The sequence below is a fragment of the Molossus molossus genome, unplaced genomic scaffold, assembly GCF_014108415.1.
Source record: "Molossus molossus isolate mMolMol1 unplaced genomic scaffold, mMolMol1.p scaffold_m16_p_16, whole genome shotgun sequence".
Taxonomy (NCBI): domain Eukaryota; kingdom Metazoa; phylum Chordata; class Mammalia; order Chiroptera; family Molossidae; genus Molossus; species Molossus molossus.
The window spans coordinates 69,131,510-69,157,970 of record NW_023425351.1 but is presented as its reverse complement, the minus strand read 5'-3'; the positions used below and the strand labels follow the sequence as shown (position 1 = coordinate 69,157,970).

The 26,461-nt window shown below is 59.6% G+C and overlaps 1 protein-coding gene across 10 annotated transcripts in view; it reads left to right on the top strand.

Annotated features, from left to right (window-relative positions):
* Window positions 1-26,461, top strand: part of ST3GAL1 (ST3 beta-galactoside alpha-2,3-sialyltransferase 1) — a 62,413-nt gene that overhangs the window by 18,685 nt on the left and 17,267 nt on the right. For 7 of the 10 annotated variants that reach the window (XM_036264423.1, XM_036264414.1, XM_036264419.1 and 4 more), the window contains exon 3: window positions 19,014-19,068. Coding sequence is in view for 3 of the 10 variants with exons in the window: in XM_036264413.1 (XP_036120306.1) it covers window positions 19,014-19,068; window positions 20,514-21,079 (621 nt within the window). In the remaining 7 variants the exon portion in view is untranslated. Of the gene's footprint in view, window positions 1-12,548; window positions 13,123-19,013; window positions 19,069-20,513; window positions 21,742-26,461 lie in introns of those variants that run through there. The other 3 variants (XM_036264413.1, XM_036264422.1, XM_036264424.1) reach the window with 2 other exon arrangements.

Sequence of the window (26,461 nt, the reverse complement as noted above, 5' to 3'; positions counted from 1 at the left end):
GATACATTTATCAGCTGGCCCCAAGCAGACTGGGGCCAAGGCATTCTGATTAGATAAGAGGACACCCTGCCGGTTTGGATGGGAGAATGGGCCCCAGTGGGAGCTGGTGGAATTTCTGCAGCTGATAACCTTTGAGGAAAGGGCCTCAGTATCTGGAACAGGGGTTGTTTCCCTGGAAGAGAGGCCGCTTGGGGAGATCTCGGTTCAAGCTGTTCTTCCTTCTTTCCCACTTACTCCTTCCCTCATTCAGCAGTGGCTCCTAGGTCCCTGGCACTGGGCCATGCCCTGGAGGATTCACGAGAGCTGTGCCCTCAAGGTGTTAGCAACTGAGTGGGAGAAACAGACAAATGAATACGTCAGTGGGCGCAGAGGCAGTGCTGGGTTTGGTGAGGCCTACAGCCACTATAATTTGGGAGTTCTCTTTAAGAAAAAAAAGTCAGCCCTGGCCGGTTTGGCTCAGCGGTTAGAGGGTCTGCCCGCAGACCAGAGAGACCCGGGTTCGGTTTCTGCTAAGGACATGTACCTTTGTTGCAGTTTGTCCCCGGTCCCGGTTGGGGTCGTGTGGGTGGCGGCCAGTCAATGTGACTCTCACACAGATGTTTCTGTCTCTCTCTTCCTTCTTCTCTCCCTCCCTCTCTATCTAAAGATAAATGCAAAAATGTTCTCGGGTGAGGATTAAAAAAAAAAAAGAAGAAGAAAAAATAATTAAAGTTATGAATTTAAAATAAGATGCAAGGCCAGGTTCCTTGTTGGGCCCTGGCCTCCTCTGGGTTTGGGTGCTGGGGTAGGTGGGATGCCTTCTCTTCCTGGGTACCGGAGCCCCGGGGCTGGCTGGGCCCCTGGGGATGCTGCTGGACAGAAGAAGGCTAGCAAGGCAGAGAGGCCAGCTGTGGGACTCCTGGTGTCCACCGGGGTGGACTTACCTCTGGGCCTCGTTCTTGCGCCGATGAATTAAGGCTAAAGACCATTTTCTCAGCACCGCCGGGGTTTTTAAAGGCACAGTCCTTGCAATTCTACGGGCTGGCCTCAGGGTCCCACATCCGGGACTGCGTGCGCAAGCGGCGCCTGCATCCGGGCGTGGACGCGCTGGTGTGGAGCGCTTGCTGGCACTCGCACAGGGGGACAGGGCCGGACGCTGTCCTGACGGCCCCGCGCATGGCCCTGGGAGCTTGCTGTTTCCCCGGTGCGGATGCAACGGAGGCTCAGAGTGGTTCAGTCACTTACCCAGAGATGCACAGCACAGCGGAAGCAGAGCAGCTGCGCCTCCCAGGCGGGCCGTCTGCCTCCACGGCCCAGTCCCTTGCTGTGTGGCCCCTGCGTGATTCTCGCTGCCTGTCCCTCTGATAGCAGCGTAGTGGAAGCACCTCGGGGAAGCAGATTGGAGACTGGCCACGGCAGGGGTAATGCGTGTTCGAGACCGGGAGCCGCCCCAGCACGGCGAGAGGCTTTGGTCATTGGTCGCGAAGTGGGCTGCATGGAAATGAGACCAGGTGTTAACTGTCCTTGTGCGTTAACGGCGCTTGGGCTCCGTCTCAGCGTTGCACCATCTCCCGGGTGGGCAGAGCAGGCTCGGCGGCCCACACGTCCATTCATCGGGTCTCCCCGAGTGCTGGCTGTGCGCGTGACGTCGGGGAGACGTGAGTACGTGGTCTCGGCTCTCCTGCAGCTTCCCCCCACCCCTCACTGGACTGTCTGCCAGCAGCCTTCCTTGGCCCCCAGTGCCCTCAGGTCCTGCCCGCCCTGCACCTCTTGCCTCCTTTGTCAGGTACCCCCGGGGACCCCCAGACCTGGGGTGCAGGCTCCTCACAGCTGTGAGCAGGAGGCCTCGCGGGTGAGCTCGCTCATGACCCCCTAGAAAGGCCAGGCACCGAAGGCCGCGCCTCCGGACGCTCAGGGGTCCAGCTCCGCTTTCCAGCTGGGCTGCGGGGGGAAGCGAGGGCCCTGGGTTCTCCGGACCGAGCTTCCAGACGGCCCTGCCCCTGCCAGCTTGCGTCCTTCACCTGCCACGCTTTGTGCTCGTGCAAACACAGGGTCGGTCCCACCCACCAGCGGAGATGGACCCCGGATTGTAGGGGGCTCAAGAGAATGGGCCCTGGAGTGAACAAGCCTGGAGGGCACCCCCAGCGGCCTCTCTCGGAGTGGGGGCAGGTCTTCCGTGTCTCTGTGACTCAGTTCCCCACGTGTAAGAAGGAAGTGGATCACAGCACATTCTTGCGAGGGTTCGTCAGGATTGGATGAGACGATGACTCAGACAGCTGGACACGGCGCCCGGCCCACAGTAAATGCTGTCCGAATGCGGCATGACACCAGCAGGAGTGGTATTTATAGCTGAGCCACACTGGGGCACGGGTGGGCTGTGGGGATCAGAGCGGGCTCCCGCCGCTGCTAGACCGGGGACCGTCTCTGCCTGCAGCGGCGGTTTTCACCCCTTTTCACCTCATGGGGCCCTCAGCTAATCGCTAAAAGCCTGGGGCACACCAAAACATATGTTGTGTTTTTTGCCGAGCTGACCGAAGAATAGGTGTAATTTTGATCAAGTCACACCAGACGGCTATTGTGTGGGCTGTTGTCATTTTTTTATTTGGCAATCTAAGGGGAAAGAGGTCAGTGACCCTGGCTGCAGAGTCAGGCACTGTGTGTGGTACAGATTCTTGCGGCGCGCCCGTTGAAAATCGCTGGCCTACAGCAGAGCTGTCTTCCAGGGAAGGATGGACATTCCAGGGTTGTCTGTGGTGGCCAGGTCCAGAGGCCTGACAACTGGGGTCGTAGATCCGGGGCCCACCGGGACCATGGAAATTTCCCAGGTGCTTCCAGAAGCCAAAGTTATCGATTGAGTCACTCTTAAGACACTGATTTTTAATCTGGTCATGCCTGGCTGATAACCATCTGGGCTTTTCACAGTAATCTTTGTTCCCAAAGGGTACCCAGTGCGTCGGTCCGCCCTTCAGGGTTATGTCACGTATGGCCCTGGGCAGAGCCGAATTCCATGGCCGGACCTGGGCTCCCCGTGACCTGGGCCTCGCTCACCATCGTCCTCACGGCCCCACTCCACCTTCTGCGAATCCCAGAGTAATTTCTTTAAAATAGGTTTTTTATTGATTTGAGAGAGAGAAAGGGAGAGGAAGAGAGAGAGAGAGAAAGAAACATCAATTAGCTCCCTCCTGCACACCCCCTACTGGGGATCAAGCCCTAAACCCAGGCATGTCCCCGACCAGGAATCAAACCAGTGACCTTTTGGTCCATGGGGTGATGCTCAGCCAACTGAGCCACACCGACCAGGGCAAATCCCAGAGTAATATGAAGAGTGCAGACTCTGAAGACAGATGACCTGGGTTCAAATCACACTTCTGTGGCCTCTCGGGGAAACCACGTGAGCTCTCTCGATCCAAACTACACAGAGATGACAGTAGCACCAGCCTCATAGGCTTGTTGTGAGGGTTAAATCCATCAATATTTGTGGAAACGCGTAGAACCTGGTAGACACAGAGCGGTCCCTGTTGGCTAGCGTTTCATATGCAGCATGCTGCTGGGGTGCCTGGGCACTCCCTGGGCCGGGACGACCAGGGCAGCCCCCACAGATACTCCCGGCCAGAGCCAGTGGTTTGGCAGGACCAGCCCTTGTGCTATTAGGATTGTCAGCTGCACCTAAGAAATAACCAGCAGGGAACGTTGGAAACAAAAACAAAACCACGGCTTATTATTCACACAAGATCCTGGGGGTGCTTAGCACACCCTGAGCCAGAGAGAGCAAGAGAGGCCGGACCGGGGTTCTGCCTTTACAGGGGTGGAGGGGTGCCTACCGGTTCCCCTTTTTGGTGGATTGGTAACATCAGAGGGGGAATTAGGGCACGGGATGGGAAACGCGGGGTCACGCTGGTGGTCACGTATCTAGATCAACCGAGGCTTTCTGAAGGGGGAGCTGGCTGTCGCTAGTCGTGTGTCGGCCTGTGGTCATCCAGGTGGGTGTCTTCACGGTGGACACCTTGGCGATCAAAAGCTTGATGCCAGCCGCTTGCATCATAACCCAAAGAGCTAGCTGCCAGGCCCTCACACTACAGATGCAGAGATGTAAGATGTGGCCGTGGCCGTGGATAGATAGGGGGTCTCCTGGGCTCCCCATAAATAACGTTCACCGTGAATGAGGTGACACCTCCCTCTTCTTACGTCCTGTAGGAACCACCATCAGAACTCAACCCAGGTACCGCCTCCTCTGGGGATTCTTTCCCCACCCTTGCATCCCACCCTCCTACTGTAACCCCCAGACACCCCGCATGTGACTTGGCCAACTGCGTGGCCTGCGTGGCATCTGTTCTCCCTGTGACCCTGGGGGCTGCTTGCTGTTTCAAGGTGTGTGTGCCTCAGGCGAGGCTGGGCAAGCAGGCTCTGCAACAGACCAACCGCCCTTTCCTGTCTGGCCGTGGCGGGGGGACACGGGAGGACCAAGGCCATCTTGTTTACATCTGTTTGGCAAACACTCTGGATGACGTCCAAGGGCCACGCGGGGAGGAGCCAGGCCGCTGTGCCGCTCCGTGTTTCGAGTATAAACAAATCCTTGCTCAGGAGCATAAAGTGCCCTCTGTGCGGGGGGTTGGCCTCCGTAAAGAGGAAGACGGGGAGGTCTTTGGGGCGGGAGAGGTGGATTTGCTCCTGTCGGTCGGATGGAGTGGAATCGGCTCCCTGTGTGTGGAAACCACGGCAGGTGGACAGTCACATAAGTGGAGCCTCCTTGAGGGCAGGGCCACGTCCCTCCCCATTGAGTCCCTAGTACCTGGATCAGGTGGGGCCGGCCCAGGAATGTTTCTGGAGTTGACCTAACACTGGTGTCATGTGGCTGCAATGTCCCATCCATGACGGAGCCGTGAGACAGCCTTCCCTGTCCCTGCCTGTCTGTGTAATGTGTATCCGTGTTTATCATCATTATCACCGTTATAAACAGCAGTGTGTCCAGTATCTTGATGCTTTTAGCATTCTCCTTGATCTGTGTCCTTGGGATAATTGCCCAGGAGAGCGATCTTGCCACCGGTTACCAGTTGTGACTTTGCCACGGGCCCGAGAGAGGGGCAGGCTGGGAGCTGAGCCTGCTGGGCCTGGTGGGACCAGTGCAAAGGTGGTCAGGTGATGCCCCACGTTCAGCTGGGCCCTGCATCCAGGTCGGGAGGACCCAGAGTGACCGGAGGGGGGCGGGGGGAGACCTACTGGGGGACAGGAAGGTGGGCAGAGGAACCGGATCCTGGTAGGAGAGAGAGCCCCTTCTCATGCCCGTTTCGTGGGGGTGTTGTGCGGGTCAGCAAGGGCCTCTGGCAGCTGTGTGTAGGCTGGGCTGCAGCCCGAGGCTCCCCTCAGTCCGTTTGTAAATGGTGATTCTCGGGGGAAACATCTGTTTCTCCAGCACAGACAAGGATCTCGGGATTCCGGGAGCCCCATACCTGAGGGAAGCCCTCTCTAAGCAGCCCGAGGGAACAGCCACCCTTGTGTGCCGAGCTGCCTGGCTGGAGTTCCACCTGCTCAAACGCAGGAGCCCCGAGAGCGCAGCTGGGGAGGCCCAGGGGCCCCCCTGCACTCCGCTTCCTGCTTTCCTGGAGCCCCATCAAGGGCTTGGGGACAGCTGCTGACAGAGAACCTCATCTTCTCTCCCTCTGCTGCTGGGGAAGCCGCTGTCTTCCTGGACCCCTGGTGGGGGACATCTGGCCTCTGAGCCCGATCAAAGGGGACCCAGGATGTGGGCCCCAGGAGGGCCTGGGACGGGCTGCTCCATCAGGGCCCAGGGCTCCCGGGGGGGTGTGTGTGTGTGTGTGTGTGTGTGTGTGTCCTGAAACGCCTGTTGTCAGGAAGCTCCCCGGGAGCTCTGCAAAGGCATTTGCATTCCCTGAGCCTCCGAAAGTACAGGGAGGTTAAAAAAAACAGAGACGAAAGGTCAGCAGGGTTATCTCAGGAAAGCGCGTGTGTGAAGAGTCTGGGAGGCAGCGCCCCCTCCAGAGAGCCAGCTCCTTCTTTTCTACCTGCTTCCTGGGGGCAGGTCCTCAGTGGGACAGTCACCTGCTCACCTGGTCCCATTCACTCTGCCACCCCCACTTGGCTTGCGCACTGATGCAGTCAGCAAACGTCCATCCGGCTCCCCCTGTGCCCTGGGGGTGCAGAGATGGGGGGCTTCAGTAACTAGCAGAGGGCAGCCCCTTGTGAAGCCACTTTGTGTTGGGGGGACTGATACACTACAGAGTTGACACGTAGATCCAAGAGCTGTCGGAGAAACTGGGGTGTCCTCTTTCCCATGAGTGCTGGGGCTTGGGTCCTTACCATATCTCCAGGAAAAGAATTTGCTGAGACTCTCACAGGAGGATGAGTGATGTTTTTCTGCGGGGAATGACATCCCTGGGTTTCCGGGGTCCCTTCCAGTCATATAGAAGTGGAACTGGGGTCTCAGTGAAGCTGGAAGCAAAGCCAGTGTCCAGTTTCCGTCCCAGGTTCCAGCCGGGTCCCGGTCAGCGTCAGGCCAGCTGCTAGTCCATTGTGTGTGGGTTCCACGTGGTGGCCACGTGGGCAAATGCCAGGAAGCCAGAGGGACAGAGTCCCACAAGCCAGGAGTTAAGTACAAAGGGTCAAAGGTCAAAGGCAACCAAGAGAAACACCTCCCTCCCCCCCAGGGCAAACGCCTTTGTTTGGAGGATTGTCCCAAATTTCTGGCCCTGGCAGTGGCCACGCCCATTCTGCCCAGGGACCTGTCCCCACGTGTGAAGGACAGGCAGGCACCTTCCCCGGCTTGACTGGGCATGGTCTGTTCTCCCTGTCCAGCCCCTCCCCCAGCCATCTGCAGTGGTGGACCGGCGACTCCCCGGGGCGGGCACAGCGGCAGCTTCGCCAGGCTGCCCAAGTGACATGCCTGCCATTTTTGGCCTTCTCCTTGCTCCTTTCCTGTTGTTAGTAAGGAGGTTAATTACAATGGCATCGCAAGGATTCGTAGGAGGGTGAGGAGCGCTGGGGGGGCGGGATGTGTGGGTGTTTTGAGGGCACTGAGCTGGCCACACTGAGGAGACAGATGAGCAGAGATGGAGAAGTTGAGGGCACTGTCCACGTGGGCACCTCTGGGGGCAGCTGTCACCACGCCCGCAGGCGGGAGCAGTGTGCCTGGTGAGCCCGAGCTGCAGAAAGGCTGAGGGGCCGCAGGTGGCCAGGGAGGAAGGGTGGCTGTGGGTCTCCTCGGCCTTTGGGACTGCCTCCATGGCTTCCGATGGCCGGTCCCCTGGCTCAGGTCCCCCACCTCACCCCTCTGGGAAAGCCCCTGGGCCTGGAGCTTCTCTTCTGGAGCCCGTGATGTCCCACGGTGACCTCTGGCCCCACGTGCCAACTTCAGACGGACCCTCATCCACCTGCCAGGCTCAGACATTCTGGGTCTCTCCCTTCTCTGCCAGGTGCGGCCACGGGCTGGTCCTGGGTTCATGGCCTCCTTCCCTTGCCCAGGGCACCACCCTCTGGAACGTGGGCCCTTCTCATCCTGCCCCCAAGTGCACCCATCTTTCTCCTGCGTCAGCAGCTGCTCCCAACCTCTCTGCCCACCCCCGGCACTGAGCACATTGCCCGGCCTCCGCCTGCCAGAGTCCCGCAGTGTCTGCTAGGCGGGGCCCGGGCTGGGTCCCCTTGACGAAGGCCACCTGTGTCCCGTGTGTCACCTTCCCACCGAGGCAGCTCTGTCCCGTCAGGACGAGGACCCCTGCCCCAAGGACGCCGCTCCAGAAGCCCGGCTGCCTGGCCTGCACGGCATTCCCCCGTCCCGGAGCTCCATCTCCTCCGGTGCCGGGCCTGCCCCATGTCGTGGAGGCCCGGATGTGCCAGAGGGTCCCTGTGGCCGCCCTCAGAGCCCTCACAGGCTCGAGCAGAGCAGCCGACTTGTCCTGCAAAGGCTGCATTGTTCACTCACGTTCCAGTCCGCGGGCCCGACGTCCCTGGGTAGCTGCTCAGTCCCGCCACTGTGGCACCGAACACCACGGGCAGCACTGCCTAGTGCCGGGCGTGATGGCGGAGGACCTCGGTGGTGAGCACCGCGCCTGGCGCGGGGTCGGCAGCCAGGATACGGGGATGGATCGGTGAGCCTCTGAGCCCCGTGAGCGGAGCAGGACCGAGCCCTTTCCCTCCTCACACCGAATGCTGCGGACGGGCTGGATGGGCTCCCTGGGGTCCTGGGCAGTAAACCCAATCCCCTCCTCCAGGGGCACCGTTTCTGGGCAGAGTTGGGATTTGAACCCTCAGTCCGACCTTTGTTCATAACCCCGCGCGAAGCTGACATTCGACAGACACGACTCGGAGCTGGAGGGAGCCAGAATGGATCCAACTCACCTACCCAACCCTCTCCCCAGCTACAGTGTTGAACAGAGAAGTGGAGTCATTGGCTCAAGGTCACACAGCATTCAGAGCCGAGGCAAGCTGTGAAGCTGGGCGATTCTGCTCCTAATGCAGTGCCTTGTCCACAGCCCAACCTCTGCTCGGGCTCGGGGCCTGTAGGAAACAGAGGCCAGGTCCCAGCCCCCCACGTAAACAGCCTCAGCTTATCCTCGGTGAGCAGCCCTCTCCCCAGGGGACCGCATAGGGCTGAGCGTCCTGGGCCTGCAGGCAGCCAGATTGGGTTCAGGAGGCAGGTCTCAGGGAGGCCGGGACGAGTCTCGCTTCTCCGACACCCGGTTCCTTCCTGCACGGCCCAGCCAGGCCTGATTCGCCGCGTGATTTGCTGACTTGTTCTCAGAACTCGGCACAGGGATGAGTCTGAGGGCCTGCCCTTGCCACACCCTTAGCCCTCAGCAAACATGGCTTCTTGTCCCCGCTTCCTTACCCCCCCCCCCGGGCACCCCGCCCACTTCTCTCAGCTGCAGAACTTCATTCGGGGTTCCTCTTGTGAGCAGCCACTCTGGCCTCATCCTGTGCAGCATTGCCAGGCCGGGAAACCACCCTGCGCAGTCTCCACCCCGGGGCCCTGGCGGCTCACGTTGTTCCTGTCTGTAGTTGTGGGGTTGACAGGACTTCTGTCGGCTGAAAGTCCCAGCGCTCTCTCTGTCCCTCTGTACGTCCTTGTATCTCGGGAGCCCTCGCAGTGAGGTCCCCGGCCCCTTGTGGGTGCCGTCTTGCATGGAGACAGATGTCCGGATGAAAGGGAAGACTGACGTTCGCTGGCGGGAGCAAACCGTGTGATGAGCCGGGCCCTGTGATGAGGCCTCCACGTGGATTTGGTGGCCCTGGGGGTTGGGGAACCTTGAAAGTCTCCACTGTCTTTAGCTTCCTGCCTCTTGATCTGGGACAGGCCACGGAAGCTCAGATCTTGGGTGCTGGCTGGGGAGTGAATCGTGGGACAGTGACAGGCACAGGGCGTGGGGGTCGTGGTGTCCAGAGACCCCAGAGCTGGGAGAGTTGTCATGTCTGCAAAGTGGGGGGCCGGGTCCTCAGCTCGATGCAGGCTGCCCGGAGCCCAGGCCAGCGTTCCAACTCAAGGTCGGCTGAGGGTCTGGGGGTGCCTGTTGGTTACGATCCTTGTCTTGGGGGACACTGCCTGGGTTTATGTCCTGGCTTGGCCACTCCCAGACTGCGGGACTTTGCACTATCCATCTCTCTGTTTCAGGTTTTCATCTGCAAAATGGGTGATAATAAGTCATTCAATCCTCTTTAAAAGCAAATATGTTTCGAGGGGTCGTAAACCACGAGGCGAGGGCTGACCTCGCCGCAGGCCCCTGGGGAGGTCCTGGGAGTCCCGTGACAGGGGACGCCGCTCCGGACAGGTGGCTGGCCACGCTCCTCTCCATTCCTGACCTGATCTTCTGTGCTTTACGTAAACGTTGGGTCCATCCTCACTGTGTCCCTTTGAGGTCACTGCTAGTTTTAGCGCCACCATCCCCCGAGTGCAGAGGAGGGGAAAAAGGCACAGAGAGGTTAAGAGACTTGCCCGGGGGTGCCCAGCAAAGGTGTGGCAGATTGGGGTCCGGGCTTGGGCAACTTGGCTCTGAGTCCCTGTGCTTAACCCCGGGGCTTAGTTCGTGTCTTGGCATTGAGGGTGCGAAGGCTTCTACGTAGTTGTTTCGAGGGGACCGTGGACTGTGACAGAGGCGTGCACCAGGGTAGGCCTGGGCCTGCCTGTGTTTTGGCTGTTGCCAGTGGCCTCCCAGTCTGGGCCTCTGTGGTGTTTGGAGGACAGAGCAACCCCCCAGGAAGGGCTGTGCCCCACCCTCCCCCAGGAGGCCTTGCACCTCCCCACTAGCCTGGTCCGCCCCCCCAGGAGGCCCCTGCTGCTTTCTGGGGCTCCTGGAGCAGGCGGGGAGCGACTGAGCTGGGTGGGGGCAAGGCATGGACCCATCAGTTTGGAATTAGACGTGAACTGAGCAAGCTGGCCCGGAACCAGCTCCGCTACAGCCAGAAAACGAGTTTGGAAACAGGCTGCCAAGTGTCCAGGCACAGCCGGCTGTCCTCTTCGATTCCGTCCTGGTCTCTTCCCTCTGGCTTTCTGTTCCCAGCCACTTCCCCACACTGGGCTGGGGACAGACACCAGAGACCCTGTCCTTGCCCTGTGAGGGAGGGAGGAGGGGACAGTGCGTGGGGTCATGTCCTGAGACCAGAGAAGGACTTCACTCCGGGGAGGACCAAGGGAACCATTGGCCACAGTGATGGCGTTCGTCCTGTGCTAATGGGCAGCCGGGGCTCATCACTGTTTTACCCCCTGGGTCAGTATGAGGTCTGTCTCCAGGTCAGTGATGGAACCTGGGCTCCTGCCACTGAGTGACTCGTGGGCCATCTATGAGGGTAGCGGGGGCAGTCCTCCGTAGGAAGAAGGGGTCAAGTCAGATGGCCTGAGTCCCATTCTCTGCTCTGTCCCTTACCAGCTGTGTGGCCTCAGGCCAGTTGGTTAACCACTCTGAGCTTCATCGGCAGGCTGGTCAACTCCTCTCAGCTGTGACGTCCACGGCGAGGACACTGTGACGTGTCCCCACGGGACAGCGCGAGGAGATGCAGCCACACTCGCCGGTGTGGAAAGTCAAGCGAGGACCTCTCTGGGCTGCAGGGCCGGAGAGCCGCCACAGGCTTCCACTTGGGGGCTCGAGAGGGAAGTGCAGGGCTGGCTGGGGCCAGGGAGCCCCGGACTCTGGGGACAGCGTTCCCAAGCCCTTTCGTGTTTTCTTTCTTTTTTTAAATTTTACAAACTGCTGCACACATCCCTCCCTTCTCTCGCTTGGTGTTCGAGATTTATCTCCCTCGGTCCTTCTCTGCTTTGGGCCCGAGCATCTGGCAGATGAACCCCAAATCCTGAGAGGCTGTCTTACAAACACAGCCCTTGGGAGATCGCTGGGTCCGGTCCTGGGGGGGGGGTCCAGCTCAGCACTGGGGTGCGAGAGAGGGTTCCAAAGTCCCACCACTTTTTAGGGTTTTATTTTTAATGGTAGGTTTATTTTCTGATCATAAAAGTAGCCATGACCACTGAAAAGAAAGAAAAGTGTCAAGACCCGGGGGTGGGACCCACCTAAACCCCCTCCCCAGAAGCGCCGACGTGAGCACCAAACAGTGTTTCCTGTCACCGTCTTTCGGTTCCTATGTTGCTAAAGCCGTCCTGCTGGCTCTGATGTGGTCGCCGGTGTTTGGTGCCATGTCCCCGCCCCGTGGATGTCCCCTGCGTGACTTCGTGAGCGTCATGAGCCACGCGGGCCTTTCTGTACGGAGCAGGTCCTGGAGCGCTGAGGACCTTCCCTGTGACGGAGCGTGTGTGGGTCTCTGCATTTGGCTGTTAAAGCGACAAACCTCTTTGGGGAGCTCATTTCGGCTGCACGCGGACCCACTTCCTGGAAAAGACTCCTGGCGGGGAGGGGACAGGCTCTGGGCGCCCATAGGGATGGCCTTTTGTGAGGGCCCCAGGGCTGGGCGGGGAGGGCTGGCTACAGCGGAGCCTTCTCTGCAGGGAGCTCGCTGTTCTGCCCAGAGGGCACCAGGCCAGAGACAGGCCAGACTCAACCTCTTTTCTGCTCTTTTTAAAAAATTTTATTGAATTCATTAAGGGGACATTGGTTAATAAGATCATAATAGGTTTCAAGTGTACAGTTCTGTAATACGTCATCTGTATACTGCATCGTGTGTGCACCTCCCAAAGTCAAGTCACCATTTCGTCCCCTTTACCCTGTTCTGCCTCCCCCTCCCCTTTCCCTCTGACAGTCACCACACTTGTCCTGTCTGTTTGTTTTTCTGTTTTGATTTTTTTTTTTTTTTGAGAGAGAGAGGAAGTGAGAGAGAGAGAGAAACATCAGTGAGAGAGAACATCGACTGGCCGCCTCCTGCACGCCCCCCACTGGGGATCGGGCCCACAACCTGGGCATGTGCCCTGACCGGGAGTGGAACTGGTGACCTCTTGGTGCATGTCAACGCTCAACCACTGAGCCACACTGGCCAGGCTGGGTTTTTTTTTTTTGCTTAATCCCTTCATTTTTTTCATCCAGCCCCCTAACCCCCCTCCCTCTGACAGCTCTCAGTCTGTTCTCTGTCTCCATGAGTCTGTTTCTATTTTGCTTTCAACCTCTTTTCTTGATGCCTTTGAGGAAGCTGAGAGTCCGGACGCTCTGACTTCTCCCTGGAAGCCAGGACAGCTGGCAGGACGCAGAGGACAGAGGTGTCAGGGCGGAGTGCGCCCCCTCCGGCCAGAGTTCGTGGCGGAACGTAAACAGAACAGGGCGCGTGGGTGCAGGCATGCCCACTCGCTGGCCCCTCGCTGGCCCTGCCTCCTGTGGACGCTGACCTCGAGTGCGTGGAAGCCGGTGCTGGTTCTCTCGGGTGCCGGGATCGAAGCCGCCTTCGTCCGATTTGCTCCGAGCTGGAGCCTGACCGCCGGGCATGACCTGGCCCAGAGCAGGCAGCAGCAAGTCTGTCCTGAGTGGATGCGTGGTGAATGTTTGCAACATGATGACCCGCTCAAAGGTCCCAAACGTGACTGTCAGTCATTACAGCGCCTGACCACACTGGTCCATGGAGTCCTTCATGTGCCTGGCATGTGACCCCAGGTCACCCTGCAAGGTGGCTCTCTGCGCATCCGGCCCATGTGCGTCCTGGCTCCCACCACCTTGTCATTATAACAGAAACATTTACCCCTGTTTAAAAAAATTCTTTGTGACCGTATGGAAGAACATTCTGGAAAGTGCTTGACACTCTCCTCGACACCTTGGATCTCCCTGGCGTCCACCTGAGAGTGGAGTTGATGGGGCAGGGAGTGTGCCTCTGTGGACCTTGTCCCAACGGCCAGGTGGCTCCCAAGAGGAGCTCCGGAGTCCACTTTCCCATTCGCAGGGCCTGAGCCTCTGTGTGCAAAACCCTGGCCACTGGCATCCGGGCGCCTGGGCAGTTTTGCCAGGCTGATAGGTGTTAAGTGATGTCTCATCCTGGTTTCTTTGTTTGGTGGTGGTGGTGGTTTGTTTTTTGCATTTCTGATTCCTAATGAGGCCCCCGAGCTCTGTGCTGCTTCCGGCCTCGGCCGGGCCCCTCACCCCCCCAGGGTTCGCTCTGTGGCTGGCCTTTCTCTGCCCCCCCAGGCCTCCCAGCAGGCTAAGGTCTCCTAGGCAAACCCAGCTGTGGAGCCTGCCCAGCACCTGTAAGCTGTGCCACGTCAGCTAAGGCCTTAACCTCTCTGAGCCTCTGCAGCCTCTCCTGCTGATCAGGGATGAAACTGGAGAAGTAGGTGAGATGGATCATTTATGTGCAGAGTTGCCACTTAGTCTGGCTGAGCAGTGGGAGCCTCCGGGAGTTAGAGCCCTTGTGGTCCTGCTGTCACTAAATGTTTACCCGCCAGGCCTCCACCGCCGGGGAGGGGGAGGGGCAGGGGCAGGGGCGGCTGCATGCCGCATTTCTTTCTATTTTCAGCTCTCAGCCACGCTGGGCAGACAGAAAGACCTTGAAGGAACCATGTCCGCCTAGCTGGAGCGCAGTTCAGTGCCAAATGATGGGTTGGCCTAGATGCCTTCCAACCCTGAAATTCTGTGATCAGGAAATTACCCAGGAAAAAGTTCTCCTTGCTGGGCCCTTTCTAAGGTTTCTAAATGGGGCTTTATTACACACTGCAGGTAATTATAGGAGGCCTGGGCGAGAGCTCTGCGTGGCCTGAGGGCGCTTGGGAGGCTATATCGTCTTTCTGCTGACCTGGGGATCAGAATCCGCAGGGAGGCAGGGCCTCTCCCTTCGCTGGGTGGGAGCAGCCCTGGGGCACTCTCTGGCCTCTAGTGAGTAACATCAGGAAAGTCATCGAAAGCAGGAGCAGAGGAGACCTTTACAACATCCAGTCCAGGGGTCAGTCTATGTCCACATAGGCCACACGGAGAACGTCAGTGGATAAAGAGGTCTGGGGAAGGCGATAGGGAGGAGTGGGGCCTGTGGCAAACTGGAAAGCTGACTAGGTTCTGACCAGAGGAGAGGACTGCTGCTCAGCCCCAGGGAACTTGCCGCTGTGGCGAATGTGGGCCCCAGGTTCCTGGACCCCTCCCCCCTTTATGAAGGAGAGCCAGAGTCCAGAATTTCCGTGAGGTTTCCTGATTTTTAAAAGTTGCAGCTAACGGAGAGTTTCGCTGTGGTTGTGTGCCGCAGACGAAACAGCCCACGAAGCAGCGTTCCCATGTCCTCTGATGGAGCGCAGCGTTGGACAGACGGGGAGACGGAGGCTCAGAGTCTGGGGGCTTGCTGAAGGTCACCAGGGAGGTCGTGACCCTGAGGCACATGAGGCCTCATGGTCCTGTGGCTTCGCCTGGGCATGTTGGGCTGCCTGATGGGCTCCACCACCTTTTCCGAGGCAGGAACTGAAGCCCAGAGAAGAGAAGGGACCTGCTCAAAGTCACCCAGGCGAGTCAGCCTGGGGCTGCCAGAATGACCCTGGAAAGGTTCCCTTCAAGGCCTGACCGGGCGCTTGGCACAGGTCACATTCTGACCCGCGGCCAGTCTGCAGAAAGTGGCTCGCACACCAGCGGGCAGGAACCCACTGCTGCCCAGGGAGATCCGCCTGTGCATCTGCTGAGCTAACACTTTCAGCCCTGGAGGTTGCCTGGCAACCTGGATGCAGGTCCCGACTCTGCCATGTACTTGCTGTGTGACCTTGGACAAATTACTTCACCTCTCTGGGCTCACCTGCATAGGGGCACCTAATGCAAGGTTGTTGGGGAGATCCACTGGCTTAATCCACACGAAGTGTTGGAGACAGTGCACCTGTAAGTAGCGAGCAGATGTGAGCGTCCGCGTGTGAAGGGCCAGGCGCACAGTGGGTGTTCAGCAGATGTGAGCGTCCGCGTGTGAAGGGCCAGGCGCACAGTGGGTGTTCAGCAGGTATGAGCGTCCGCGTGTGAAGGGCGAGGCGCACAGTGGGTGTTCAGCAGATGTGAGCGTCCGCGTGTGAAGGGCCAGGCGCACAGTGGGTGTTCAGCAGATGTGAGCGTCCGCGTGTGAAGGGCCAGGCGCACAGTGGGTGTTCAGCAGATGGGAACGCCCGCGTGTGAAGGGCCAGGCGCACAGTGGGTGTTCAGCAGATGTGAGCGTCCGCGTGTGAAGGGCCAGGCGCACAGTGGGTGTTCAGCAGATGGGAGCGCCCGCATGTGAAGGGCCAGGCGTACAGTGGGTGTTCAGCAGATGTGAGTGCCCGTGTGTGAAGGGCCAGGCGCACAGTGGGTGTTCAGCAGATGGGAGCGTCCGCGTGTGAAGGTCCAGGCGCACAGTGGGTGTTCAGCAGATGTGAGTGCCCGTGTGTGAAGGGCCAGGCGCACAGTGGGTGTTCAGCAGATGTGAGTGCCCGTGTGTGAAGGGCCAGGCGCACAGTGGGTGTTCAGCAGATGGGAGCGTCCGCGTGTGAAGGGCCAGGCGCACAGTGGGTGTTCAGCAGATGTGAGTTCCCGCGTGTGAAGGGCCAGGCGCACAGTGGGTGTTCAGTGAGGACAACTGCCTCTGTGTCAGTTACCCACGAGCCGGTATGTCAGTCTTGCTATGTTCAGGAGGACCACACACCTCATGCATATCCACTTCCCCGTGCTCCGCCAACGAAAGTCCCAGACCCAGATAACCTGCTTTTCCGTCCTTGGGCAGCTTTGGCTGGATGAGAATTTTCCAAACGTGTTTGTGAATCTTTTAAAACCCCCCAGGTGAATATTCACTGTCGAAGCGTGCAGGTGTCTCAGGGACCGAATCCAGGTGCTGGATAACGATGCTGGAGCTTTGAAGAGGGAGGTCGCCCTCGGGGGCTGCCGTCCTTCCTGCGCTTGTTTGTGGCTGCGAATCCCATTCGTCTGCGTGAATCGCTGTGAGGGCTTAGGAAGGAACTGGAGAGTGGTCTCCTCAGATTCCCGCTCCATCCCCTGTCCCTACCCAGTGATGGATTTGTCCCCCTCACCTCTCTGCTCCAGCTGCGGTGGTCGCCCTGGGCTGAGGGTGGAGCCCAGGCATAGGACACCATCAGTAATGGGAAGACCAGCCTGCCCAGCTGGCCAGCCCCTTTCTGTCCGCTGTCAGGGACGCGAGTGTCCCCGTTTGCCAGAGGAGGGACGGAAAGCACTTTGCACGTCCATTTTGCGTTGCCGAGCAAGTGCGGGTCTGTGGGGAGCAGGGAGCCCCTCCGAGAGCCCCCCGTAATTCCAGCCGGCAGGGTCCCCACGCCTCCCGCAGCCCAGGCTTCACTTGATGTGAGATGCAGCGAAGGCCACGAAGCCAGGATGGTCCTTCACGGAGAAACACTTTGGGAAGTGGGGCAGGTGTTCCAAAGGCCGCCGATGGCTTTGTTCGCGAGGCTTCGTCTCTGATACTGAAATACCAGCGTGAAACGGGGTCTCGGCCTGGAGCGCCCGAGGGAGCAGGTGTGCGGCGGGGTCCCCACGGACAGAGCTAGCCCAGAGGAAGTGCCTGGGAGGGGACATCACGAGGAGCCGTTCGCCTTGGCTAACTTGCCGGGTGACAAGCCCTTGTCCTGCTGTGGTGACATGATCAGGCCTCGCTTCCCTGTCTGACCTCATCCTGGAAAATGATCCCTCTCACTCAGCCGGCTGCTCACACTGCCCTGTGGTTTCACACCGACTCTCCCCTCTGCCTGAACTCTGGTCCCTCGCCCCGCATGTGCCTGGCTGACTCACTCGGAGCTCCGGGTGCTGCCTCCCCCGTCACCCGCTGCCATCACCCGCTGCCACGCAGAACGTGACGGCTGCCTCGTGGGGTGCATAGGCTTCGAGAAGAGAGGGACGCGGCCTCGACCACCATTGCACCCCTGCGTCCCCACCAGGCCCCAGCCAGCCTGTGCTGACGACCGGTGGCTTCAGGCTGCACGTGCTCAGGCCCCGGGCTCCTGGGCCGGGTGTACAAGAGCCTCCTGCTCTGGAAACGTTGCTCCGAGCGCAAGAGCACGTCACGGTCACAGCCGAGGCTTCCCTGCCTCGGGCTCAGACCAGCCGCACACAGGGTCTGGGCCTCATGGCAGAGCCCGAGGCAGGGACCCCGGTGCCGACAGCTGTGGAGGTTCCCAGGCGGAGGGGGACAGGGGCTGAGCAAGGACACGCCCCAGCTGGACAGACCTTCGTTCAGCCTGATCACCGGGACCTGGAGCACAGCACTGGTCCCACGCTGAGAAAAGGGGTCTCATAGAGCCCCCAGGTCTCTGTCACTGTCTGGGGCCCGCCCCAGGTGTGGGCCAGGACCTGGCCACCCCCCACGTGAGGCATCTCCTGTCTGGCTGGGGCAAACCTTGGAGCAAGGGGCAGCTGGGAGCTGACAGCCACAGAGGCTGAGGGGTGGTGGCCCAGCCCAGAAAGGCCATCTGGCTGGGTGCCCACAGCGTGCCCTCTGCAGGGACCTGGCGCCTCCATGTGGCCTGACCAGCTAAGGAAGATACCGCTGACCGACACCTGCCTCCCAGGTCACTGGGAGCGACTGCTACCTAAGGACAGTCTGGCAGCTCTCGGTGGCTCCTCCATGCCACAGTCGGGAGGTGGCTCAGTGAGGATCCTTAGCTGTGATGACACGCGCGTGGTCCCCTGGCCACTGCACGCGTGGCCTCGAGGCTCACCTGTGACAACTCATGTTGCTTGTTCTGGAAAGTAATAGCTGTGAACTACACTGTATTAGGGTTTCCGCGGAGAGTCAGGGGCAGGCCGGTCCATCCTCCTTGCCGGGGTGGCCCCAGGTGACTAGCATCCACGGGCCTCCGGGTCACCCATTATTGACAGGCGCAGGTCAGTGAGCCCAGTAGGAGGGCCCGAAAGAAGCCCAGGCCCTCTCGACCATTCGGCAACCCCCCTCCCCCGAGGTATCTGCTCACCTCTCAGGTAACAAGGCCAAGGCAGCGTGTCGATGAAACCGGTGTCCACAGGTTATTAACACCGGAGCATTCTTACCGCCTTGTCCTGGTTTAGGGTGGGCCCCACTCAGCATTTAGGGAAAACCTAAAACAACAGTACTCCCCAGTTCTCGGATTCAGGTGCTCCAGCCCTTACACAATGCCCAGCTGCCTGCTTCCTGCCAGTTAGAACATTCCAGAGTCAGACCCCCCCCGCCCCCGTGGGGTCTGGGACTTGCCCTGTTGCAGGTGCCACCAGCGCAGGCTTCTGCCAGGGAGGAGGACAGCTTCCACCCCACAGACAGGCTGCCGCTCCCCCCGCCCCGGGCCCCTCCAGGCTCCCCGCCGTCAGAACCTCGGGTTGCTCCTCTGTCGGACTGGGGCTGGAGCTGCCTGGGGGCTGCTGGGAGGAGCCACGGACCTGCGTGGCTCAGCCCGGTGCCTGGTGCAGGCCGGGGCTCCGCATGAGCACACCCCTCCGATCTGTCGAGAGCAGGATGTGGTCCAGAGATCATGCAATACAGAGCTTTCACAACAGTTTGCAGCTCGAGTCGTACACCCAGCTCCCGTCTCCCACGAGCGCTCTGCAGGTGACTTGCTCTCTCCTCCCGAGCTCTGCACATGGACGCTGTGTCTGAGCCGGGCACCTGGCAGCGCTCTGTTAGACCTTCACATCCTCTCCCTGCGGTGAGTCTGAGCGTTTGTGTTTCTTTCTGTTTTTCAGATGAAGAGACTGAGGCTCAGAGAGGTTAAGGAACACCCCCGAGGCCACACACCTGGTAAGTGGCAGAGCTAGGATTTGAACCCGGCTCTCTTTGGATCCAGAACCAGTGCTCTTAATTGCCTTGTGCCATCTGCCTTGAACCCTGTTGAAACGATCATCCCCCTTCCACCCAAGTGTGGGGACCTGTGACTCGGTGACGGGGGTGCCTCTCAAGCCCATTGGTCACAGGGGCCCTCCGTCCCTGAAGGAAGCCTGTCTAACCCCGCGTGGCCCGGCAGTGTTCAGGGAAGGGGATGCCCATCGCATCACTAGAAAGTTCTGGTCAACCCAGGGTTCCCCCTCATTGCCGCATCCAGGTGCATCAAGTCTCCGACATGGGCAACAGGACACGGGCCTACGGGAAATGCACCCCGCTCTGGCCAGTCCTCGTGATTCAGAAGCAGGACCCCGCCTCCCTGACTTCACAGGCAGGCGCAGGGCAGGCCGTGGGGCGGGTCCTGCAGGCCCCGCCCTCCCCCAGTGAGGCCACACCAGATGCTGATGCCCCTCCGCTTCTCTCCTGCACCCCATGTGACTCTGGCTGTATTCTGGTCCCGCCTCTTGGGTCCCCTCTCTCCCTCACCAGGAGAGCCGAGCCCTGGTCCCCATCTTTCGGAAGGTTTCTTAGAAGCTGTTGCTGAGACGTCTCTGACAACGAACCAGCCCCGCTCTGGGCCGTGGCCGCAGACGGCTGCCCCGTTTGGTCTCTGAAGTCTTCAGACACCTGTGGGCTGGGGGCTGAAGGGGGTGGCATTCTGGGGCCACCGGCGTGGGCAGTGGGTGTGGTCTGTTAAGGGCTTTGGCTTTCAAACCACTTTGGGGGTGACGAGGAGGCCCAGTAGCTGGGCTTGGGGTCCCCACCGCCACCTGAACCGGAAAAGCTCCGCGTCAGTAGCTGGATTCTGCCTGATGTGAGACCCACTTGCAGGAACATTTGAAACGACCGTCTAACGGCAGCTGTCGTCCGGAAATGCGGAACGCGGGTCTAGGTCTGGTTCGGCCACGTCCCTGGGCCCCAGTGTTCCCATCTGTACAGTGGGCTCAGCTAGTAGAGCTCCTTCTCCATAGCCCTGTACAGCAGGGTGGCCACAAGCCTTTGACGAGGCTCGTGTGGGCTCTTTAGTGTGTGAGGCAGAGCCATGGCGCGGGGGCGAGGGAAGGGGGTGGTGACATTTCATGAAATCAGCCCCATCCTCCATGAGTGTCCTGGTCAAGACACACCAGAGCCTCACGCACACCTGGTACAAGCATGAGCCACGAGGCGGACAGGGAAGTCTCTCCGTGGCTCCTGGTTGGCTGGGAACCAGCGCGTGGGCCAGGTGCCTCCGTGTGCTGTGTGCCCACATCCTGCCCAGCCACGGAGGAGCCCAGCGGGCAGGATGCACATGTTCTGCCACCGTTCTGGGTGGCTACACAGAGGCAGTGTGCTTGTAGTGTTTTTGATTGGTCGTTTCTACAAAGGCCGAAGGGCGTCTGCAGGCCGAGCTCCGTGCCCCACCACCCGAGGACGGCTGATCTGCTCAGCCGGGGGCAAACAGCTGAGCGTGGAGAGGAAACCTCCAAACACGAGACCCCGAGACCAGAGGGCCCTGCACGCAGCTAGACACTGTCCGGAGCTGGTCCTGGTCAGGGCCGCTTTGAGGTTGTTCTTGTCACCACCCCATTTCCCACTGGTGGACGCTGAGCCCTGCAGTGACCAGGCCCCCGCCTGTCACTGTGCACAGCCCAGAAGGACGCTCTGGGCCCTGGGTCTGGAGCGCCGGTCACTGCCTTCGTCCCCACGTTCGGGCAATACAGCAATAAGCAATCATGTAAGGACAGACTGGTCCCCGTGCTCACAGCTGCTGACCTACCTTCCCACCCTTGCATTTGTTGAAGACCGATCATTGTTCTCAGGGGGCGGGGGCAACAGACGAAGTCCTGCCCTCCCGGTGGGGGCGGGGAGACAACCAACAAGGGATTCAAAGCACAAGGGGCGTGGCGTTTTCTGTGAAGGCCCTGAAGGAAAAGCCAGCCAGGGGAAGTGACGATGTGATATTTGATGTGATATTTCCGAGTGGTCAGGGAAGGCCTCGGAGGAGGGCATTGGGCAGAACCAGGAGTGCAGCAAGGGAGCAGGCAGCCCTGTGGATTCTAGGGTAAGAACTTTCTAGTTGGATGGAACAGCATGTGCAAAGGCCCTGGGGCAGGGACTGTGCTTGTTGTACCATCACACTCTTTGGTTCTGATTCCCTGTGTCTTTGCCTCCCCACTGTCCCACCAACACAGCTGCTACTCTGTGTTGTTCCCTCCGTTGGTCACCTCTGAGTGTCTGTAGGGGTGTGACAGGGGTACTTGTTGTGTAGCAAGAAAAATCTAAAACAATTGAATGGGGCAGAAAGAGGGTATATCTCTAGTAGGAAGTTCAGCTCTTCTTCCTTCATCCTCTCTGTAGCGTTCACTCTGGGTGACATTTGAAATGGTTTCATATTCCTGCTTTGTAGTTTTTTGTCAAAACACGTATTGGAACTGGACTGTGAGTTTTTAGTGCACCGTAACCCACTATTTCAGGCCCTTCTTTCCAAAGAGTGCAGGAACTTGGATTCCCAAACCCAAGAAATAGAGCGAGAAATCATGCTGGCGTTCACTGCTGACTCGCGCTGCTCATAGGAGAAGGGGCTCCGCGGGCAGAGCCGGGGTGCGGGCTGGGGCAGAGGCGGGCAGAGCCGGGGTGCAGGCTGCGGCGGAGGCAGGCAGAGCTGGGGTGCGGGCTGGGGCGGAGGCGGGCAGAGCCGGGGTGTGGGGTGCGGGCTGCGGCGGAGGTGGGCAGAGCCGGGGTGCGGGCTGGGGCGGAGGCAGGCAGAGCTGGGGTGCGGGCTGGGGCGGAGGCGGGCAGAGCCGGGGTGCAGGCTGCGGCGGAGGCAGGCACCTCTGTGCAGCCGTGGTCTTGGGCAGGCCCATCCCGTCGGGGGGTCAGTTCTCCCCGCCTCTGTGCTGGTACTGATGCCTGTCTGGCCCACCCGCTGGGTGTGCTGGAGGGGACATGCTTTGGCAGGTAAGGAACCAGGTTCTAGTCTTGGTGCCCCCAGACACTGGTTCTCCACCTTGGGCGAGGCCCATCTTCTCCCTGGGCCTCGGCTTCCTTAGGTGGCCGAGGGAGCAGGGGAGGGTGCTCTCTGTCACCCTGAAATGCCCCCGTCCTCTGTGTCCGAGGCGGGCAGCAGCCTGGCTGGCACAGAGCCTGCTGGCCGCTCCCCTGTGATTTCCCAGCTCTGGGGCCCATGAGGGGGCAGGCCCCTGGCGGTCAGTCCTCCCCGGGCACCCAGGTGAAGCTTCAACCAGTGCTCCCCTCTCCCTGATCGGGGACCTGTGGCTGCCGAGCCAGAAGCGTGTGTGAGCGGAGGAATCTCTCTCCTCGGGCCCCAGAGGAGTTATTAAGTCTTCCATTAACTGAATCTCATTCGGCTGGAAAAATAGTAATTAGAAAGCAGTACTGCCTGGTTACCGGCCTGTGAGCTCCTTGGAAGCTTCACAAAGATGCTCACAGCGCTTCTTACCGTGAGACTCAGAGCCTGGCCCTGCCTGCCGCCTCCCCAAGGGACAGGCGCCGCCTGGTGGTCGACCAGCCAGCCCATCATCTGTCAGCATCCCTGGGTTGCCCATCTTTCCGGCATCCATGAGAGGCCAGGGCCAAGGGCACAGTACCAGAGACACAGAACTAAATAAGACACAGTCTGAGCCCTCAGCGTCAGGCTCACCCCGACCACATTCTCCGTTTGGCCAGACTCCCGGCAGTTCGTGCTGAGCTCACCCTCAAGTCATAAAAATGCGCACGTTGGACAACGCTCACCTCTCTGTCTTATCTGCTTTCCCCAGTGTCGCCCCAGATTCACTGGTTTAATATGTTCTGTGTTCACTAACGAAAGCTAACGTCTCTCTTAAATCATTAAATTTTCTGCTGAAAGACACGTCGAGTCTTATATGAATTCTGGGGAGAAGGGGAGGAGAAGGAATCAGGGAAGTCTTCCTGGCGAAAGGGGTACTTCGGACTTGATGTTCACCAGCTGGGAGGAGGCATGAGACAGAACGTTTCTCTGTCAACAGGGGCATTTTAGTGACAATAAAAAGCTCGAATATGTGGAAAATAGAACACAAAGGTGTTCAGTCTGGGATATGATTTGGTGTCACTTACAAGCTAATACGTTAGCCTGTTAGTGTTTCATGGATGTTGGCAGAAGACGGGCGACTCCTGGGTCAGAGACCTGGGACTTGATTCCTCACGGCACAGCCAGCAGCGTGCGCTTCAGGTGTGTGCCGGCCACGACGTCCCAGGCTCCAGCCGCAGGCCAGGTGGAGGCCCCACGTGTCACGGTTGCAGCGTTGACCAGAGACACTGTAGCACACAGAAAGCGAGCCACTCGCTCACGTTTCCTGATTCCTCGCTGCAAACACGACCCTGAGAAGTGACCCGGATACAGAGCATCGGGCCTCTTGTTCTTCGCTGACCCCGAAAATGCGCATGAATGTGAGCCCCGTGGAGGCGCATCTTCTGACACTAAGTTGGCTTTGAAGAAGTCTGGATTCGCCCTGGCCAGTTTGGCTCAGCGGTTAGAGCGTCGGCCTGCAGTCCCGAGAGACCCGGATTCGGTTCCCGCTAAGGGCATGTGCCTCGGTTGCAGTTTGTCCCCGGCCCTGGTTGGTCGTGCGGGTGGCAGCCACTCGATGTGTCCCTTCACGTCGATGTTTCTCTCTCTCTCTCTCTTCCTCTCTCCCTCCCACTCTATCTGTACAAAAAATGGAAAAATATCCTCGGGTGAGGATAAAAAAAAAAAAAAAGAAGTCTGGATTTGAACCCTAGGCCTGACACTGAGACTAGGCAGACTGCAACATCGGGAATTCTTTCAGCCTTGGTTTCTCCTCGTAAGATGGGGGTGGTACCTACCCTTGCGATGATCATTAAAGACTATATAAGATCACTGTTCTAGAAACCCAGTGGAGAACAAGAGAAAGTCTGAGCTCAGGGAGCTGATTTGCATGGAGAACACAGCTACACATAAATACATAATGTCGAAAAAGGCAGGGAAATGCAGAAAGGAGGGTGCACATCGTGAATCAGGGATAGAAAAGGTTCAGGGAAAGTCTCCAAGGCGTGGACATTTGACCCGGCATCCTGAGTTAACTAGAGAATATCTTAATATCTATGTGCAAGGCATTCTGGGCAAAGCTAATCGCCTGTGTAAAGGTCCTGTGGCTGTCATGCTTGAGGCCGGTGTAGCTCGAGGAAAGTTAGCAAAGGCATAGGAAGTAGTCAGACAGTAGGGCAGGACCAGCTCTCGCAGGCTCTTGCAGACCCTGGTAAGGACCTTGGATTGGATTGTAGGTGTGGAGAGAACCCCCGGAGACTTGAGCGGAGAACAGCATGGAGAGGCCATGGGAAGGTGTCAGGTCAGAGATGAGGGACTGTGGGGAAGACCCCAGTCCTTTCTTGCCTGGAGCCTGGGTGCAGAGTGAGCTCTTCTCGTTGGAGGGCCGATGTTGGCTTAGTCAGTACCTCCAGGGGCTGAGCTCAGGGAACAGAGCGGGTGGAGGCAGTGGGGAGGACCCCAGGTCTCCAGCCTGCCTGTTTCCTGCACAGCAGGAGAAAACGGCACCCGGCAGACGGGCGGGCTCGCAGGTTCAAGTCGGATCTGAAGCCCGGGTGTCTGCCTCCTTGTCGGAAGCGAGCTCCTCCTGAGCATTCAGCCTCGGGGTGTTTGATTCTTCGTGCTCTTTGCTGAGAATGAAGATGTTCGGGTGGAGCTGAGTCCAGGACACGCAGACACCTGCCTGCAGAACCCCTGCGGGTGTCTTCATGACACAGGGAGGTGCTGGTCGCTCACTGGGAGACCAACGGTTCGGGACGCCCGAGGGCAGCCCAGGATCCCGGCAGGACAGCTGGGCGGCCCCTCTTCGGATCCTGTCCCTGCTGCCATCGGTGCGGTCCGCCTGGAGCGCCCTAGAGCCGGGGTCCCTCACGCAGACTCGCGTGGGCCCTGCAGCGGCCCAGGGCGCTCCCGGGCGAGGCCGCGTCGGCCTTTTCACGGATGAGGCAGGGTTCGGGAAGTCACCCAGCTGGCCGGTTCTGAGTGCCGGCACGCTCAGGGAGAGCCCTGCCTAGGGGGTGCGTCCTCCCAGCCGCCCATCCAGCCTCGGGCGCAGACCGCAGGAGAGCTGCCCGCCTCGTCTCTGCGTCTTCGGGGGAGCTGAGAGGAAGCCAGTGGACAGAAACGAGGCCTGAGAGTGCTGGCGCCCCGAGTGGGAGGCAGCAGGGGACAAGCCACGCAGCCCCCGCCCTCAGGAGCCGGGACAGATCGGCCCCCTCCCTGGGGACCCCTGGCCAGGAGTGCGGTCGCCATCCTGGGGGTCGGCGTTGCTCCCTCTTTCCTCCTCCCCTGTCCAGCTTGCCTCCTCCGTTGGGTAGAGGGTGAGGAGCAGTTGTGAGCTCCTCTCAGGGAGGAGGGAGAGGCGGGGTGGGGTACAGTCCCCCTGCCTGTGTGGACCATTGCAGGGTGAGGGGGGCTCCGTCCAGGGCTCCTGCTGTGAGACCGGCTTAGACCGAGACTCAGAGGCGGACACTTAGCCTGAAGAGCTGGGGCTGTTCCAGCTTCACTCCTCACAATGTGTGCCCCCGGGCCTCCATGTTCTCATCTGTAAAATGGGCCTGTTCGTTGATTCAGGAGTTTGCAGGACTGAAGCCCTTAGACCTGCTCTGAGAGCCACACTCGGGGTCAGCACGCAGGGACGGCCACTCAGCAGGATTCGTGCAGGGGGAGCTGACGGCCAGTGGCCTCACCGAGGCCGGGGCTCTTCCCCTGGCGTGTGTCCGCTCCGCCTCCTCACCGTGCGTTGCGGTGGCTGTGTGTGCACCATGTGTGGTGTGTCAGGCGGCTTGTCCGAGGTCACACAGCTGACCAGGGTTTGGAACCGCAGCTCCCTCCCCTTCCCACTTTGCACTCGGACCTGGGTCGTCTGCCTCCGTCCACTGCTGACCCCGTGGGTGACCCTGAGCAGGTTTATGAACCAGCCAAGCCCTTTGTCTAGTAAGTGCTAGGCGGTGAGCCACCCGTAACCCTCCAGACACAGGTGGGAGGCGGGGCTGTGGTGGGGTTCATAGTTCTGAATAGTCTATTTTTGTCATGATGCCTGCACCCCCAAATCGGGGAAGTCCCCTGTTTTCTTGGGGCAGCTGTCAGCCTGGACATGCCAACGAGACTCCCTAAACCCTGACGACTTCACGCTGCGAGTGCTGGATGGGTCTTCAGGCTCCGACTCCAGCGCCCTTCAGTCCACACACTTAAGACGATTTGTGGATTTAAATTCCTCTCGTGCGACTCAAACTGTGAACACGGATCCAGCTCCTTGTCATGTGACCCTGCTCCTGGTTAATCGTG